This window comes from Typopeltis vanoorti, chromosome 13, assembly GCF_054136105.1.
Source record: "Typopeltis vanoorti isolate ZY-2024b chromosome 13, IOZ_Tvanoo_1.0, whole genome shotgun sequence".
NCBI classification, from domain to species: Eukaryota; Metazoa; Arthropoda; class Arachnida; order Uropygi; family Thelyphonidae; genus Typopeltis; species Typopeltis vanoorti.
In genome coordinates this window covers 80,597,709-80,615,564 of record NC_143561.1, presented here as the reverse complement: position 1 = coordinate 80,615,564, position 17,856 = coordinate 80,597,709, and the positions used below count along the sequence as shown (strand labels likewise).

The window sequence follows — 17,856 nt, the reverse complement described above, 5'->3', positions numbered from 1 at the left end:
GGATAGATTGGGTCTCCCATGATGAGTCTGACTCCTTGGAGGTGCCTGTACAACAACAATAATATTGAAAGTTTGCAATTATTTTGTTCATTAGATTTCCATGGTAGTGAATGTTTTTAAGGTAAATAAAAGACAAGGACTTATTTATGTACTTTTATTATACAATCATTTATTTTCCTTTGAACTAAGAACAGATGCCACAAGTTAAATTAAAACTTGGCTAGGTTTATTCAGTATGACCAATATGTACACTACAAAATCTCAGTTATATTATAACAGATTTTCCATTTCGTTTGACTTTTTCCCCCGCCATTATCACATATTAATCTAGCTATATCCAAATTTTTGAACAATGCCAAACCTGAAAGTCCGAATTATTTGTTCATGTAGGGTCCAATTTCCTTTCTAAGAGCTTCCAGTTCAGGAATTTTCTTGTACTCTTGCTCAACTGTAATAAGCTGTATAATAATAGTAATGATGAAAACTATTTATTCTCACGCATTTGTGAATAAAAAATAAAATACTACAAAAAATTTTTACCGTCAGTGAAGATAAACTTTGATGTTTAACTAATCAATGCAAAACTAATAATAAACATTATATATGTTTTCGTTAAAATTATTTTATTCTAACTATATTTTATTTCCCATTTGGCATTTATGAATACTACACAGCTATTCGTTAACAAGATTAACGAATGAAAGGCTTTCTGTAATTCTAAAAGCTGGAAGACACTACGCACAATGAAAGCAACTACTCAGAAGGCGGAGTTTATTAAGCAAGATGCCATTATGACGCGTTCGTTACCATGGGAACAGGTGGTAAAGTTCACAAAACGTAAAGCATTACGTTTTTAGTGGCCAAAGAAACGCGATACCTTCTACGTATTTGATTTTTTTTGGTGGGGGGGGGGGAGAAGAGCTTTTCTTTAGATCGAAGCATACCATCTCACCTTCATTCTTAAAATTGCACTAGAACACAGTAAGAGGTCACTTTTAGAAATATAAATTTTATGTCGTCGTCAGCTGCTCAAGTGGAAAGTTATTTATGATAGAATTTCCACAGATAAGTCTTGGCTACTGGTGAAAACACGACTACTAAGATTTTCCAAGTTTGTGCAAAAAAAAAAAAAAAAAAGACGGTTTCTCAGCGTTGTAATGAACGCCGTAGTCATGGGCGACTGCAACAAACACGCCAAAATAACATCAAGTCCCGAGTATCAATCCATATCATTATATCCGTGCATTTTAGGCACGCCTACAGGTCGCCGGAAACAGCGTCCTCTCATCTTGTAGCCACTCTCATGGAAGAGATGAGGAACATTAAACGGGACTTCGGTAAACGGCATGCACATGCTAAAAAACGTAACCAATGATGACGTCACGGGATAACCGGATAACCCTGAGAATTTTTAAAGCATCGATTTTAAGCGAGGTAGATTACCTAGAAAGAGCGCATGACTATTCGCCATCGTGTGTGTTCGAAAAATGATTAAATTCGGCAAAAACCATACAAGCTGATATTTACGAATGATTTTTTACAAGCTATGGGGTTTAACTCAAGAAGCTTTTTCTGCGCATATTAAAAGAAATTGGAAGCTTTAAAATATGCCTTACATTTCCTAAAGGAAACCATTATATATAGCGCAAGGTCCGAAGAAATAACTTAAGCCTTACAGAAATCGACTATTTCGCTTGTTCGCTAAAAGGCACCGCTTTTTAATGTGTGTCGGAAAAGAAACCTAAGATAGGCGCGGGACTAATTAGAAATCGTGACGTCCACAAAGGGTTCACAGTAACAGGCAGGAAGACATAATGAGTGAATGATACTTCTTGAAATGCATAGCCCAAACTCTAAATGGAAGCCTTTTCAAAAGAAAAAAAAAAGGGGGGGGAGGGGGGCTATTTCGAGCTAACCACGTGCTGCTTCATTCTCCTGTAGCACGCAGCCAATTAACAAGAGAGAAACCTGACACTACATTCTAACGAAAATACCGGAGTAAATTAAGGCAGGAGATGGTGCTGCGTTACGATCGACCTTGAGGTTTCGTTTCGCTGGAGGGGGGGGGGGTAGAAAAAATGAGCACAAAAAGGAAAAATGCGCGCGCGCACGCACGCACACATACCGCGACGCGATTATGATTTCTTTTTGGCACGTGCCCGATTTCTTCTGACTGCTGTGCGGTCAGTGACCTTGCGGTAACAAAGGAACTAGTTCATTCAATTGAAGCTGTTCAAAAACTTATTAGCTCCGTTATGGAAATATGGCCACCGGCATGATCATATTCTCCATATATAGACAGGAACGATTAAGTATGCCTCGACAACGTGCCCACTATTCGCGCGTGCAATCAGCGCAGTTATTAAGGTCTTGCCATGTTAGTAGCAATCTGAAAATTAAAACAATGTCCTTCGTCCTTTGAACTACTGCTAACATATTTACCTTTTGTGGTTTCTCTGGATCTATGCGCTCGTATGCAGGGCCCCGACTCTTTATTATCCTAAAATATATGATACAATCAATGAAATTCAGATCTGAGGAAAACGTGAGGTAAAATGTAGCAATATTACACAAAGTAATTAAACTTTAGATTCGCATGATTTATAGACGCTCTGAACCGTTACCCAAGAAAACCAACTTACCAGACGTCACTTTTATGAACAAAACAATAAACAGAATAAGCAGCGACCCCTACACATGCTGTACCAATGATACCGACCAGTGGAACAATCTGAAAAAAATTAAAAATTAATCACAACTAATTATTAGCGCTTGTAATAAATTTTTTTTTTTTTTTTGTAATTTCGAAAAAAAAAGGCTGCTTATTTTTATAGGCACACTATACGAAATTTGCTATGAGAAATGTGAAATCAAAGAAAATAGCTTTGATATTCAAGTAACGTGTTGTGAATAAAAAAATTTTTTTTTTTCGCAGTACCTCGGTATATTAAAATCGTACTATGCATAATATGAAAGTTTTGAATTGAAATTATCATGGAATAATTGCACACATGAAGTCTCAGTGTGTCTTTATATCATGATAAAGTCACTGTCAGCATAAACCAAATAAACCGATTTCAAGTGGAGACGGCACAATAAAATATGGAGGGGGGAAAATTCCTATAAAATGAATAATACCCATCAGTTATACTTGATGATGTTCAATGATTCCATATGAATTGCAACGAAAGTTATTAAGCCTTACTAATTTCAGAGAGGGCTTAAAATTAACGATCACAATTCCCCACACACACACCCGATTCAACATTGATAAGGTAGTTTCGTATTAAAAACCCGGAATTATATATCTTACACGTTTGTTTCATTATTTTTAGTTAGTGAAAGGTAATAATTTGTTTTTGTAAATTTTTGCTCATCGGAATTAGATGACAACGATCGAGATAATTCATTATCTCGATAAAAAAATTTCGATTTTAATATGCATAAAGTTGAGATACTGCTGTAACCAAGCCCACACCAAATTTCACAACTGAACACGTAACTGTTTAATAACTGGAACGTCTTTTTATGTTATGACACTTATTCATCAGTAGTAGAATTAAGTACATTTTGGTTTTTAAAACTATAGTTTCAATTTTGTAAAAATTGATAATGGGCAATAGAATTGCGGCTCATTATCATATCAGATGTACGTTATTCAATCATTACTGAAAAGAGTTTCTGTTCAACTTTGATTTAAAAAAATGCTATTGTGTTCTGAAGTACTGATTATTTTTTAATTTACTAAAACTTCATAAGTTCAAGAAATTTTAACCACTTATTTACCCGAACAAAGACAAAATTGTTCACTAGGGAACAACGTTTACGTTACTATTTTGTAATATATTCTGGACAACAAAAATCGGTAACGAACGTTTTTTCTTTTCCTAAGTGTTGTTTAATCTATGCTAACCAGTCTGGAAGAGAAATTCAGTCACAAAAATTGTATCGGAACCAATGTTTTTTATTATGTTCTTTTGTTTCTTTCAAATTTAACAACATAAGATGAAGATTTACACGAGGCCGTATGGGAATAACGGCTACTTAAGATTTTTTTATTTATTTCCTTTATTTGATATGCCCATTCTTGAGTTTAGCCACATCGCAGCCAAAAATAACTAAATACAAAAGAACGAGATTACAGTATATTAATACTACGTGTGTTCGTGCCATGATTCTGATATTCTACGAAATTATATATATAATTATAATAATTAAAAAGTACTCTTTAATTCACTTTCGGACACAAAGAGTTAAAAATTTTCCCATCAGTATTTATTTTGAGGCTCGAAATAGAACTGATTGCTGATGCAGGAGACACACGAACTTAAAACAGTATAAAATGATCTTAAGTTGAATAATTACAGAAATATAAACATTTTAAAGTTTTCGTATTGGATGAACATGCATGCAAAGATCTTAAGAAAGATACAAAACGTATATAACACTTATCACGTTTTTATTGTTATTTTCTCTCATCACGAACGCTATAATGGCACTTAGCACAGCCAAACTATTCAACTATCGCATAATTTGGATGATCGAGTAGTGTCGTGACTAATCCAACAGCAGCATTACTTCTCAGCGAATATTTTGAATATTTAATGACGAGAATGTGCAGAAAAGTAATGCATGAGATTCGAGTGCCTAGTTCAGTTTCCTTAGGAAAAAAAAGAATATGTAAGAAAAATATTTTCGTTGAGCATTCTGATGAAAATATCGTTTTGAATGAATGCAATTTACGCATTACTTGCATTTATTTATGGCTTTTCAATGATGCATGCAAATAAAGAAGGAACAGTTAATTCGTTGGCGATAGATGGCAGCATAGTATAATTCAAGCCGTAGGTCTTTAGGATGGAACAAAGTACTGTGATCAGGGGAAGATAGGAATAAAAAGGGAAGCAGTTGAGAGAGAAATCGTATTCAGATTATTCAACATTGAATTGTGAATCTTCTATTACATCTACCGCACTTGACAATCTGAAAGTTATATAAGGTTCACATATGTTGTTCAATACGGTATTAATCTCGCATTTCCAGGTAAAAGGGGAAAAAATGCCCAACAGCAGTCTCGTTTCTTTATCCTCAAGGTGGGTGTTATTTAAAGGAAAAGGTGTCTGAAACTTGCGGCACATTTACGTTTTTTCCCCACTGCAGCTAGCTCAAATCTTTAAGTTAAGATTAAAATTTCCGTCCAAGCAGCGATTAAACTTTTCCTTCATACGCTTCATTAGATTAGCGATTAAAAAGAACTTTCGTAAGACGGCAGGAACATAAATCAAGGCGAACTTACGGAGTGTGACACTGGGTTCACTGAGACTAGCGTTCATCGAGTGGGCTGTCCTCTTCACACAGTGGCGGAACTTGGGGAAACGAGGCGATCAAAAAGCTCGCTGTTTACTGATTAAGATGCTTAAAAAGAGAAGATCATATCTTGTAATCCGAAGAACTGAAAATAAAGTTTATTTCTTCGGAAAACTTGTGTTACGCATTGCAAAAAAAAAAAAAAAAAAAAACTTTACATCGATTTTAGCTAAGCCTACGACCAAATCGCAATGCAAATTCAAACTGCATAGAGCACAATTTCAGCTATAGCTAAGTTATTAATATTATATCATTAAATAGTCGCTCGATATGGATGTTAGAAGTGATATTTTAAGATTTCATCGGCAGTTGGCAATTTTTTTTTGCAAGGAATATTGCTTTATTCCAATTAATATATCATTCTACTGGTCTATTTTTAGAATCGCCAACCAGAATAAAAGCAATTTCAGGGTTAGTAAAGAAGTTTCATTCGCATTCGTTACACATGTCCTGAAATTCAGTCATTCTCACCGTAACATTGGAAAAGTTTTCACTCGAATTTGATACGTACATCGTATTCAGCGAACAAATCATTCGTATTATGAGTGCATAGTCATTGGCGAAATGGATTACTTCAAAATGAGATGACAATATTGATAAGGTGGGTAGGCAAAAACATCAAGAAAAAAAATATTTGGAATATTTTGAAAAAGCAAGTGTTTCGTGTATTTCAGGATGTTAAGACAGTAAACAAAAAAGCTTACTATAAAGTAGAGCAAGTTTTATTTCCTGTAGTCTGATTACCCAAATAATAAAGCCATCTTCCTAGTTTGGACCCAAGTTCATGTCAGAGATTTTTACGACTAAGTAAACGTAGGATAAAACGCTCACACTAAAACACCAGTTTTAGTGTGAGCGAAACTAGTCGTGTGTGTATACATACAGGGTGTTCGGGATAAATTTGACATATTTATAATTAATTATATTTTTCCGTAAGTTACATGTATTAACACACACTTCTCTTCATTTAAAAGTTTGGACCCTTCTTCATTCATATACAAGATGTCAGAAAGGATGGATAGCTGGAACCCACCTGAATCATGGAAGAGAATAACTTGTATCATGATGATTCGTGCCCGCCATCAAAATAAGGATATTACGACTGCTGCCCAATGCTCCCTGAATACAGTAAAAACAATCAGGCATGAACTAGAGACTTGCAATGGTGACTACGAGGATGTAGCAAGAAGAAAGATCCCTAGCAGACGATCTGATTGCGTTCGTACAGCAGAATTCCTCGCAAATCTGCAGGAACAGGTGTTGAAGAACCCTGGCATTGGAATTCGGGCTTTGTTCGTGGAGTTGCTAACTGTAGTCAAGCCCTGGATAACAAGGGTAGCCAATGGTAGGCCGTATGTATGGCAGCAGGATTCGGCCCCTTGCCACACCTCTGGGAAAAGTCAAAAATGGTTGTCTGAAAATTTCTACGACTTCACCAGTCCAAATGTTTGGCCTCCAAACTCCCCAGACCTTAACCCCATGGATTATTTTGTATGGGGCGCAGTTGAAAAAGACACCAATCGCACTTCCAGTAATACAAAAGCCCAGTTAATGGATAAAATTAAAACAGTTTTTGCGGCCCTTCCCAGGGAGACTGTAGCATCAGCTTGTTCGAGGTTCCGAAGCAGAATTGAAGCTGTGATCGATGCTAATGGTGGTTATTTTGAGTAAATCTTGTTGATAGTATTGTAATTAACTCTGCCTGTAATGTTTTTTTGTCAATTCATTAAATTTAATAGATACAAAGAAGATTTTCTTTTTCCTTACGAAACTGTCAAATTTATCCCGAACACCCTGTATATCTGACGACTGTTCATGTATACAGTAGCAGGTTTAATCTTGGGGGGGGGGGGGCGAGTTGAGTAGACGATTTGAGAATACACACTACGCATCGCATACGATCAATGACTGAGCATCTGCAATGATCGCTAATTCATAAGTAGAATAGAAATAGAAGACATGATCCAACAAATAAAAAAATTAATTTTATTAATTAGGAAAATATTTTTGGAAAATTTTCTAGTGTTTTTTTCCTTTGGGGGCCCTTGCCCTGTCCCCCCCCCCTCTTGGTGCTCCACTGCATCTATAAACCAGAATACCAGTCTGTTCTCCAGCAGAGTAATTTCTGGTTGGTAGACAGACTGTTTTTTCTTATCTAGTTCTTCCAAGTATACTGTAGAAATAAATTCAGATCATAAGGCCAGCAAGACAAAATATACAGTTAGTTGTTGTTATAGGCTAGGGAGTTTCACAGATTATCTGGAAGACATGCATCGCCAAATTAGTACAATAAGTACAGGTCAAGTGATTATTATGTTACACTTCAACTATGGACTGGAAGAAGAAAGATCACATGGCAGGAAGGAAATAGAATTTATACACCTACTAAGAGACAATTACTTAAAGCAGAATGTGATGGAGGTGACTAGGGGTAGGGAGTATTCAACCTGGTCATAAGTTCAGAAGGTAACTACATTGCTTCCGATTGGTGAAAGTGACTCTGCTCGTCTGACTAGGGAGATTGTAAATCATGAGGAATATTCTCTCAAGAAGGGGTATTTGTGGAACTACAAAGCAGGCAATTAGGACATGCTTAAGAAGAAGCTTAAATCTGTCTAATGGCATATACAACACTGCAGGATAAGGATGTTAGTAGTGCATGGAATATAGTTAAGGGCAGCGTTTCTCAACATGGGGCATACGCCCCACAGGGAGGGGTGGCAATTAGAAAATTATATTGCATTCATCACCTCATCACTGACATACTCAAAACACTCATCATTGTCGGCGAGGGGGGGGGGAGACATCAAAATCTTTGAGGCGTTGAGGTGGGGCATGATCCAAAAAATGTTGGGAAATACTAATCTAGAGAAAGCAGTATTAAATTGTATACCTAGGATAAGGGTTATTATAGGCCAATCAGTATCTCAGGCATGGTGATAAAAGTACTAAATAAAGTGGTCAAAAAGAGAATTCAAGAATGGGTAGATAAAAATATACTGTATGAGGGGGGCAACATGGCTTTGTGAAGTGTCAGTCATGCCTTAGTAATTTACTATCTTTTTTATAATAAAGTAACAGTAAAGTTGGATAAATGGAATGGCTGAACGATGATTCTGTTGGATTTTGCCAAGACATCTGACAGAATACCACATGGAACTGTTATGCAAATTAGAACAAATGGGGATGGATGTGACACTGGTTAGTGTCACATCATTATAATGAAGCATAACAAATGCAAAACAAAAAACCAGAAAAAATCCAAGTTTGAAAGAGGCAATTATCATCCTGTATGAGTGGCAGGCATGTCTTCTAGTCCCTTGTTCTTCAACCTGTGGTCCGTGGAAATTTCCTGCTGGTCTGCCAAAAATTTCTTCGTCTCTCAGAAACAACACTCCAGCCACGTATATCAAATTTTTTTAACCTCTAAGCAGCAGATGTCACACTAGCTAAAAATTATAATTTCGTAACATTGGATTTAATAAATCAAATACTATCTACATTGGGTTGTGTTTTGGTCTTAGCTGGTACGCAAAATATTTCTCCTATTTTCCCCGGTCCGCAAGTGTAAAAAGGTTGAAGAACACTGTTCTAGTCCATTGTAAAGCCAGCAGGCACAATATTTCTACTAATGTTTCCATCTCTCTCCCATCCAGAAGGCAACTAACAAGCTAAGATAAAACAGATCATCAGGCATCATTCTTCTCCTCCAATTTCTGTATAGATAAGGTCAAATCACCCATGATACCAGAAACAGTACAACATAACTTACGTTTTGCCAGGAGATCAAAAGAATTAATAAACTAGACACTGATGATATCTCCCATAAAAAGAATGATCACAAATTCCACGTTTTCCAATACAAGCAAACATGGAAAGATCACATAAGAAGTAATGTGTTACACACAAAATTTGAAGAAGTAGGAATTGATCATTTAGTTCTAAGTAGGATAAAGATGAATTCTACTGGAAAAAAAAAAAGGTTTAAAAAGAAAGTCTACAGTTTACCTCTGAAAGTGCTAGACTCAAAAATAAAGTATTACTGAAGGGGGGGGGGATTGAAAACAAGAACCAAACCTCAAATTCAGTGGCAAAATCTGAAAACGCCAATTTGGTCAGGGAGGCATTCAGTCAAGTAAAACACACACAAAACACAAGACTCAAGTTAAAGAAGCATTTGTATTTCTTAGCAGATAAGTCAGGTGTCCAGAGAGAAAAAATAAAAAAAATAACTAGCATAATGAGAAGATTTTGGCAAGAAGTAAATATCATGAAGGTAGCAGATGATATTCATCTACATTTTTCTTTGAATGACTTGAATGACCACCAGTGACAAAACAGTGGCAAAAAATTTGAGAGGAATGCAATCCAAAACCTGAAATGCAGAAAAGTAACTCAAGTAGATGATATTCAACCAGAAATGCTCATATATGGAAGTATAAAAGTTTTATGGCTGCATTGCATCATTCAGAAGAACTGATCAGAAAGTCAAATTACAGATGGAGTAGAGCTATCACACCACCCATCTAGCATTATAAAAATAGCATCATAAAGAACAATATATATTATGTTTGAGGTTTAATGGATTTTTTACAACACTCAAAAAGAATTAAATTAGAATTTAATACTTCCTATATTTCGTCCTAGTCACTAGGACATCTACGGGGATTACAAAAACAATTAATGTAACATGCACACAAAAACTTACAATACTAAGCCCAACCACGTGGGTGACACTAAAGTCCTATCTAGGTGGAGCGCCCTCTAAGGGCGATAGTAGGTGGCCTGGAATGTAAGGTGGGACCTCTGGTGATGAGTGTTTCCCAAATCTTCGGAAGCTTAATGCAACCATATTTATTAAGATTTGGTTGGTTTCTGAGAGCTGCTGCTTCTAAGAAAAGTCTCTCTTTCTTGAATTTGCTGTGGTGGAGCATGGTGGTTTTCTTCCATGATACCCTGTGGGTGGTGTCCAAAACATGGTCAGCCAAGCCTGAATGGCCATAGTTGTGTTTACAGATGTAAGACTTGTGTTCCTCCAGGAGGATGGATGCTGATCTGCCTGTCTGTCCAAAGTATGCAAGCTTACAGGAACAGGGTACTTTGTAAACTCCAGGCAAAGAGAGAGGAGGGAGCTGATCTTTCGTAGAACGGATAAGGGTAGCAAGTTTGCGGTAGGACTTATATGCTGTGTGTAGGTTATACTTTTTTAGTGTCTTGGCTATTTTTTCCGAAGTGCCTCGGATGTAGGGTATGGTGATGGCATTTTTAAAATCTTGTTGACAAGAGGGACAGGGAATGGGGGAGGAATTGATTATTTTTTTGATACTGTGTTCGCTGTAGCCATTGGAGAGGAAAGTTCTATGTATGTGGTTAAGCTCAGTAGTAAGGGCGGTTCCACTGGAACAAAGATTGTGGGCTCTCTTGGTAAGGGTTTTAATGATGCCATATTGTTGTGAGGGGTGGTGGTGGGAGAGTTTGTGAATGTATCTGCCTGTGTGTGTGGGTTTTCTGTATACAGCGAAGGCAAGTGTATCATTAGGCAGGCGCGTGACTAAGGTGTCTAGGAAGGGTAAACAATTGTTCTTTTCCTTTTCCATAGTAAACTGGATTCTTGGATGTAGGCTATTGAGATGACCGAGGAAGGAGTCTAACATGTCTGGGCCATGAGGCCAAATAGAGAACACATCATCTACATATCTTAGCCAGATAGAAGGTTTGAGTGGGGCTGAGTCTATGGCTCGTTTTTCGAAATCTTCCATATAGAAATTGGCAAGGGGAGGTGAGAGGGGGGAACCCATGGCGGTTCCTTCTATCTGCTTGTAGATTTTGTTATTCCAAGAGAAATACCCAGAGTTGATGGCAAAGGAAAAGAGATCTAAGATGTCAGAGGGGAAAACATTTTCTAAGAGAGATAAAGTGTCAGTTAAGGGAATATTGGTAAACAAAGAGGAGATATCAAAGCTTACTAATATGTCTGTATTGTTCAAGGTTAAATTTTCTGTGAGGGCTTTAAAGTGGGTCGAGTTTTTTATACAGAGAGTTGGCCAGCTGTTTAGACTGTAACAAGGACTGTAACTGCCTGGAGTTTACAAAGTACCCTGTTCCTGGAAGCTTGCGTACTTTGGACAGACAGGCAGATCAGCATCCATCCGCCTGGAGGAACACAAGTCTTACATCGTTAAACACAACTATGGCCATTCAGGCTTGGCTGACCATGTTTTGGACACCACCCACAGAGTATCATGGAAGAAAACCACCATGCTCCACCACAGCAAATTCAAGAAAGAAAGACTTTTCTTAGAAGCAGCAGCAGCTTTCAGAAACCAACCAAATCTTAACAAATACGGTTGCATTAAGCTTCCGAAGATTTGGGAAACACTCATCACCAGAGGTCCCACCTTACATTCCAGGCCACCTACTACCGCCCTTAGAGAGCGCTCCACCTAGATAGGACTTTAGTGTCACCCACGTGGTTGGGCTTAGTATTGTAAGTTTTTGTGTGCATGTTACATTAATTGTTTTTGTAATCCCCGTAGATGTCCTAGTGACTAGGACGAAATATAGGAAGTATTAAATTCTAATTTAATTCTTTTTGAGTGTTGTAAAAAATCCATTAAACCTCCAACATTATGTCCTCACAGCACTTAAGCCTCTACACAAGAACAATATATAGTTTATACTTCAGTTGTAAATCAGCTGTTAGAACTGGGAGATACTTGGCAATTGATTTTATATAAAATCAGGTGTAAGATGAAGGTACTTGCTATCTTTACTATTATTCATCATGCATAATGGATCACATTAAAGAAGAAAACTGGTATTAAATCATATCAAAACTGGAGATATTCAGCTCAGCTTTATATAAACGTTATACCCAGTGCCTTCTCATCCATTGGGCTAAATGGGCTATAGTCCAGATGCACCATTGATCCACATATGTATGAATTATATATATTAAATAATACATAATTAATTATATGTATTATTTAATTATTGCTCAATCCAATGTGATTAAGGTGCCAATTTTTTTTTTTTAGCCCAGGGGCACTCAAACTTGTTAAGATGCCGCTGATTATACCTTTAAATGAACACAGTACAATTCAGGATTTTTTTTTAACAAATTTGAAAAACTGCTTAACAAATTCAGCATGAAAATCAACAGTAGAAAAAGGGAAAAAAAAAAAAAACTATGAATTCAACAGTTGCATTCTTAGTGAACTTATAGAAGAAGTAAAGTACTTTGGTTTATTTAGGTACAATTTTTTTTAATGAAGATGGAAACAAATTACAGAATAAACAAAGCAGATATGGTTGGTAATAACTAGTGGAATAAATGAGAAATTAGTCAAAAACACTGAAGTAGCAATCAAAGGAATGAGCAGGTGGCATCAATGGTAGAGCTAATCTAAGGTTGCATGTCCACTTAAACAGAATGAATGGATGAAATGCTTTCTTGGTATCAAACACTTGATACCAGGAAAGACATAGATCTAGGCAAATTGATGCATTTAGCAATGCCTTTGACAGAAATGTTAGTTACAACCTGACAAATTAGATTAATTTGGAAGAAAATTGTTGATAGGAATCCAACATCAAATCAAATGCAAACTTAATCATGTAATATACCATCATAGAGAAACATGTACACCACATGGGGAGTGTATATATTAAATTTGAAAGTTAACATCTAGAATAAGATAATTATTTAGAAAATACTATTTTTAGAAAGGTGATGCTTTCGGGGTAAAGAATTTCTTGGAATGATAGACTAATAGTGACATTAACTTAATGAGAACTGGATGTATAAAAAAGTATGTGATAAATGCAAGAAATGCATTAATTAAGAAGGTTAGCATAGAAAGAGTTCCTTCAAGATACTTAATGATTTGTATAGAGCAGCATTTCTCAACCTTTCTAAGCCCAAGGACCAGTAAAATGCCCAAAATAATTCTACGGACCGCTAAGTTACAGAGGCGTAGCTGTGTGTGTGGGTGGGGGTGATATGCCCTGGGCAGCACTTTTTTTTGGCATTTAAGAATCTAGCCATACTGTCTATAAAACAGCAACTGAGTGATGAAATAGACTTCGACAATGTCATCGACGATTTTACGAACAGAAAAGCAAGAAAAATAACATTTTAGAATGTTGGAATTAAAGTTTTACTTCAAAAATAAATATTTTGTTTTTAATTTATTTCTCTATATGTCGTTTTTGACTTTTTGTAATTTTTTTAAAAACTAATGGGAATTACCAACATTTTGGAAAAACTGTGCCATTTATAACATAATAAATCTAAATGCATGTTTTGAATACATATGGAAACATAATTAATTAAACTTGAAGTAAGCAATTAAAAGTGTATCAAATAAATAATATAATATAATTATGTTACTACTTACTTTTAATGAGATGGTTGAGCTTCTTGGCCCTTGCAGAGTTGCTGGATATCTGGCTCAATATTGGTCAACTTCAGTCGAAGATAGGCGCACACACACACACACTAAGACGAAGTCCGTGTTTTGTTTTTATTTGAAGGAGCGATGAAAATCCTTTCTCACAAAGGTAGGTTGTAGAAAACTGCATGATGATTTTCAATGCTTCTTCAGCTAATTCTGGAAATTCACTTCTCACTGAAGGCGAGATCCAAAATCGAGCCAAACCAAGATCACGGAATTGCATTTCAAGTCCACTGTCGCTTGAAAGCTCAATTAACTGTTCTTTTTTCGATAACGAAAGGTCGTTCTTGTGACTGCAAGCCTGAAACGGATCACGATCCCACAGAAATTTATTATAAAGGTTATTTGGAAAATATGTTTAAAAATTCTGTTTCATATTTTTGAGGTGGTCACAAACCCTTTCCAGAAACTCAGAATCAACAAAATTGTCATTTTCCACTAAAAAGGATTCCAACGTTGGAAAATTTGCAAATTGCCTGTCTTTTACATAATTAATCCATAAAACAATTTTTTCTTGAATGCCTTTATTTTGCCATATGCATCAATAACAGTTAAAGAATTTCCCTGAAGGGAGAGATTTAGTTCATTTAATTTCAAAAAAATGTCTGAAGGATAGTGTTGATAACCATGCTTCATCAACAAGGAGTGATGCAAAATCAGAATTACGTTCATTTACAAACAATAAAACTTCGTGCCTTAATTGAAATAGTCTTGTTAGTACTACTTTGCCCCTGGAAAGCCAGCGAATTTCAGAATGAAGCAAAAGTTGTATATATTCACAGCCCATTTCATCGCAGAGTACTGAAAATAACCTGTTATTTAACGGTCGAGCTTTAATAAAATTAACTAGCTTTACAGTGTTGTATAGCACAGTTTTAAATTCTGGTGGCATTCCTTTGGAATGCCAATTCATATCCGGACCATAAAAATAACCCCACTATGCCTGCCTGTAAAGGCGCGAGCTCCATCCGAACAGAAGCCGATACATTTTTCCTACTGGATCCCTTTGTGTATTATTATGTAATTATTGAGAGAGTGAAATATTTCTTCTCCAGTTGTTTGGGGTGGCAAAGTTCTACAAAACAGAATATCCTCATGAATGTTGATATCTCACGTAGCATGTTAACTGCGAATCATTTGTGACATCTTGTTTATTTTTAACACATACTAAGGGCTCTTCTTTAACTCTTTCGATTAACTGAGATTCTATGTCACCTGCCATATCATGAATTCTGCGACCGACAGTTTCATTTGAAAGAGGAATCAAATCAACATCTTTTAGTAACTTTTTGCCAAACATAGTTTTTACCACATCTTTTATAGCTGGAAGTAGCAAATTTTCTCCGATAAAATGAGCTTTCTCTGTTTTTGCTATGCGCAAACTTAAGAGATAGGATGCTTCTAGTGCCTCGCTATTAATGGAACCCATGGCCGAAACTATATCTTTCCCATGATTTAATGTCCCTAAGCATTGCTGAAAAAATTCAGTTGGCTTATTTTTCACATCACGTTTAGTTTCTAAATGTCATTGGAGTTTCGCAGGTTTCATGCAATCATTCGACAACACTTCATAACATAAAACACATTGAGGTTTCTGTTCACTTTTATCTCCACACCACGTAAACCCGAATTCCAAATATGAACTGTTATATTTCCTACTGTATTTTTTTTTTTTTTTTGAACTGCTTGTTTCTTCTACTTTAATAGTATCAGATTTACTCGCCCTTACAACGCGTGTATCACAATTAGGGTTAGCAACATCTGTTTCATTTGCTCTTCTTTTTCAAATTCCTACTTCTAAGCCACTTTTTCATTATTAAAAAACGTTTCTGAAAAATATATAAATACTGGGGTTAATTCAGGACACACTTTGTCGAAGTATCACTTAGCACTTCTGAAGATATTCTGAGTTTTGAATTATTATTATTGTTCCGGGAAACTCCAAGGAGTCGACAGACTCATCGAGGGAGGCCCTAACATCATGTCAAGAACAACTATTCAACATTCACACAGTATCTATCATACCTTGCCTTGAACTCATTCACGGTCGTAGCACCCACAACAAACTCTGGAAGCTTATTCCACTCATTTACCACTCTCCAAGTAAAGAACCTAGCTCTAACACCCTTGTCAACCACGCTCTTGCCCAGCTTCCATGCATGGCCCCTAGTCCTCCCACCACCAGTCATATTTTCAAAAATATCTTCTGGATCAATCTTATAAAAACCCTTCAGTAATTTGAATGTCTCCATCATATCACCCCTCCTTCGCCTATCGTCCAATTTCTGCAACCCACAAATCTTCAACTTATTCTCATAAGGTTCATTCCACAGACCTGCTATCATCTTGGTCACTCGTCTCTGGACCCTCTCCACTTCCTGGAATGAAGGAAAGAAACCTTCAATAATAAAAATCAATAAACAACAAGCAATTGGTTGAAATGTGGATAATACGTGTTCACTTCAAATCTGAAAAACCGGAAGGGAAGGCGGAAGCAATAAAACTATACTGTTGTTCACTTCACCACTCTTTTATTATTTGTTATTCTGCCACTACAAATTTAGTGACGGAATGAAATAATAAAAAAGGGGTGAAGTGAACAACAATATAGTTTTATTGCTTCTACCTTTGAACATTCTGACAATATTTGTTGTTTTTTTAAGTCTCCATTTGATTTCAATAATTTTTACTTATTAAATTTTAATTTTAGATAATTAAAAAATATATATTTAATTAATTTAAGTCTCCCTGCAGACCACAGGTTGAGAAACACTGGTATAGAGCATTATCTCTATTTAAGATAATTCTTGGTGTAAATATCTGGCCTAGAAAGAAATTATGGACAGTTTTGCCAATGAGAGCACACTCCACTCATCTTCCTCATATGACAAGCCTTACAGTGCTCAAACATCAAGCTTAAAAATCTATAAATGCACTGAACACCAATCACCACAATATCCTTGATTGGAGTGAAAGTAACTTCAATGCTTCCAAAACAGTTTTGCTTGTTTTCCCATAAAAAAGACCTCAGATCTTCTCCACTTTTGACAATGTGCAACTCTACTGTTGAGACCAAATCTACTTCTCAGACTGACTCTTTCTCCAAACCTTTCTTGGCACAATTATATTCTATAGCTACGGTGGCCAAACTGCAGCTCGTGAGCCGCAAATGTGGCTCTAGTTTTATTGCAGCTCAACTAACAAATAAAAAATATTTATAATTTTTCTTAATTTTCTAGCAGACATGGGGCAATCACCTAGTAAAGTTTTTCTGAATGATGATAATAATTTAAAAAAACTGGAAGCAAAGCCAAAAAAAGCAAAAATAATCTATGTTTTTCTCTACAAATCATCAATGTTTGTTTGTTTGCCATCCCTAATAAGCTGTATTTTGCTGCTCAATTGGTCAATGTTTTTGAGTGGCTTTATGAAATTTGCTGTTCATATGCTGTTCGGCAATGTAGTTATATTTATATTACCTTGTCAGAAAATTACTGAATTTCGTACTTCTTATATTAATAAAAAAGGTAATAATTTAAATTCCAAATGATTTAAATATTAAAATTTTATTATAGAATATTTTGCAGAATGACTCTTGAAAATAAACAGAAGCAGAAGTATATCGACAAACATAGAAAGTTTAAAGAAGAATGGGAAGAAGACTATGCTTTTATTGAGAAAAATGGTAAAGCTTTTTGCCTCATCTGTAGTTCAACAGTGAGCAATTTCAAAGTAGGGAATTTAAAACGTCATTATGAAAAATTGCATCACGAGTTTTCGTCTCAATATCCAGAAAAATATGAAATACAAATTAAAAAGCATAAATCGTTGAAATCTTCAGTTAAGGACCAAATTAACTTCATGACAAAATTTACTGAAGAATTTAAAACTGTAATAGAGGCTAGTTTTAAAATATCAAGGAACATCGTAAGTGCAAAAGGCCTTATACCGAAGGGGAATTTATTAAGCAAAACATTCTTGATACAAGTGAGTCACTGGACCCTAATAATTCAAAACTTTTAAAGTTAATTAC

At 35.8% G+C, this 17,856-nt stretch overlaps 1 protein-coding gene across 2 annotated transcripts in view; it reads right to left on the bottom strand.

The window, feature by feature from the left end:
- Positions 1–140: 140 nt before the first annotated feature.
- Positions 141–17,856, bottom strand: part of LOC150100310 (cytochrome c oxidase associated subunit FA4L3-like) — a 43,297-nt gene continuing 25,581 nt past the window's right edge. For both annotated transcript variants that reach the window (XM_090402498.1, XM_090402497.1), the window contains exons 3-5: positions 2,643–2,731; positions 2,443–2,500; positions 141–458 (exon numbers count right to left, since the gene is read on the bottom strand). In XM_090402498.1, the coding sequence (XP_090258624.1) occupies positions 375–458; positions 2,443–2,500; positions 2,643–2,731 (231 nt within the window). In that variant the 3' untranslated portion in view covers positions 141–374. The remainder of the gene's footprint in view (positions 459–2,442; positions 2,501–2,642; positions 2,732–17,856) is intronic.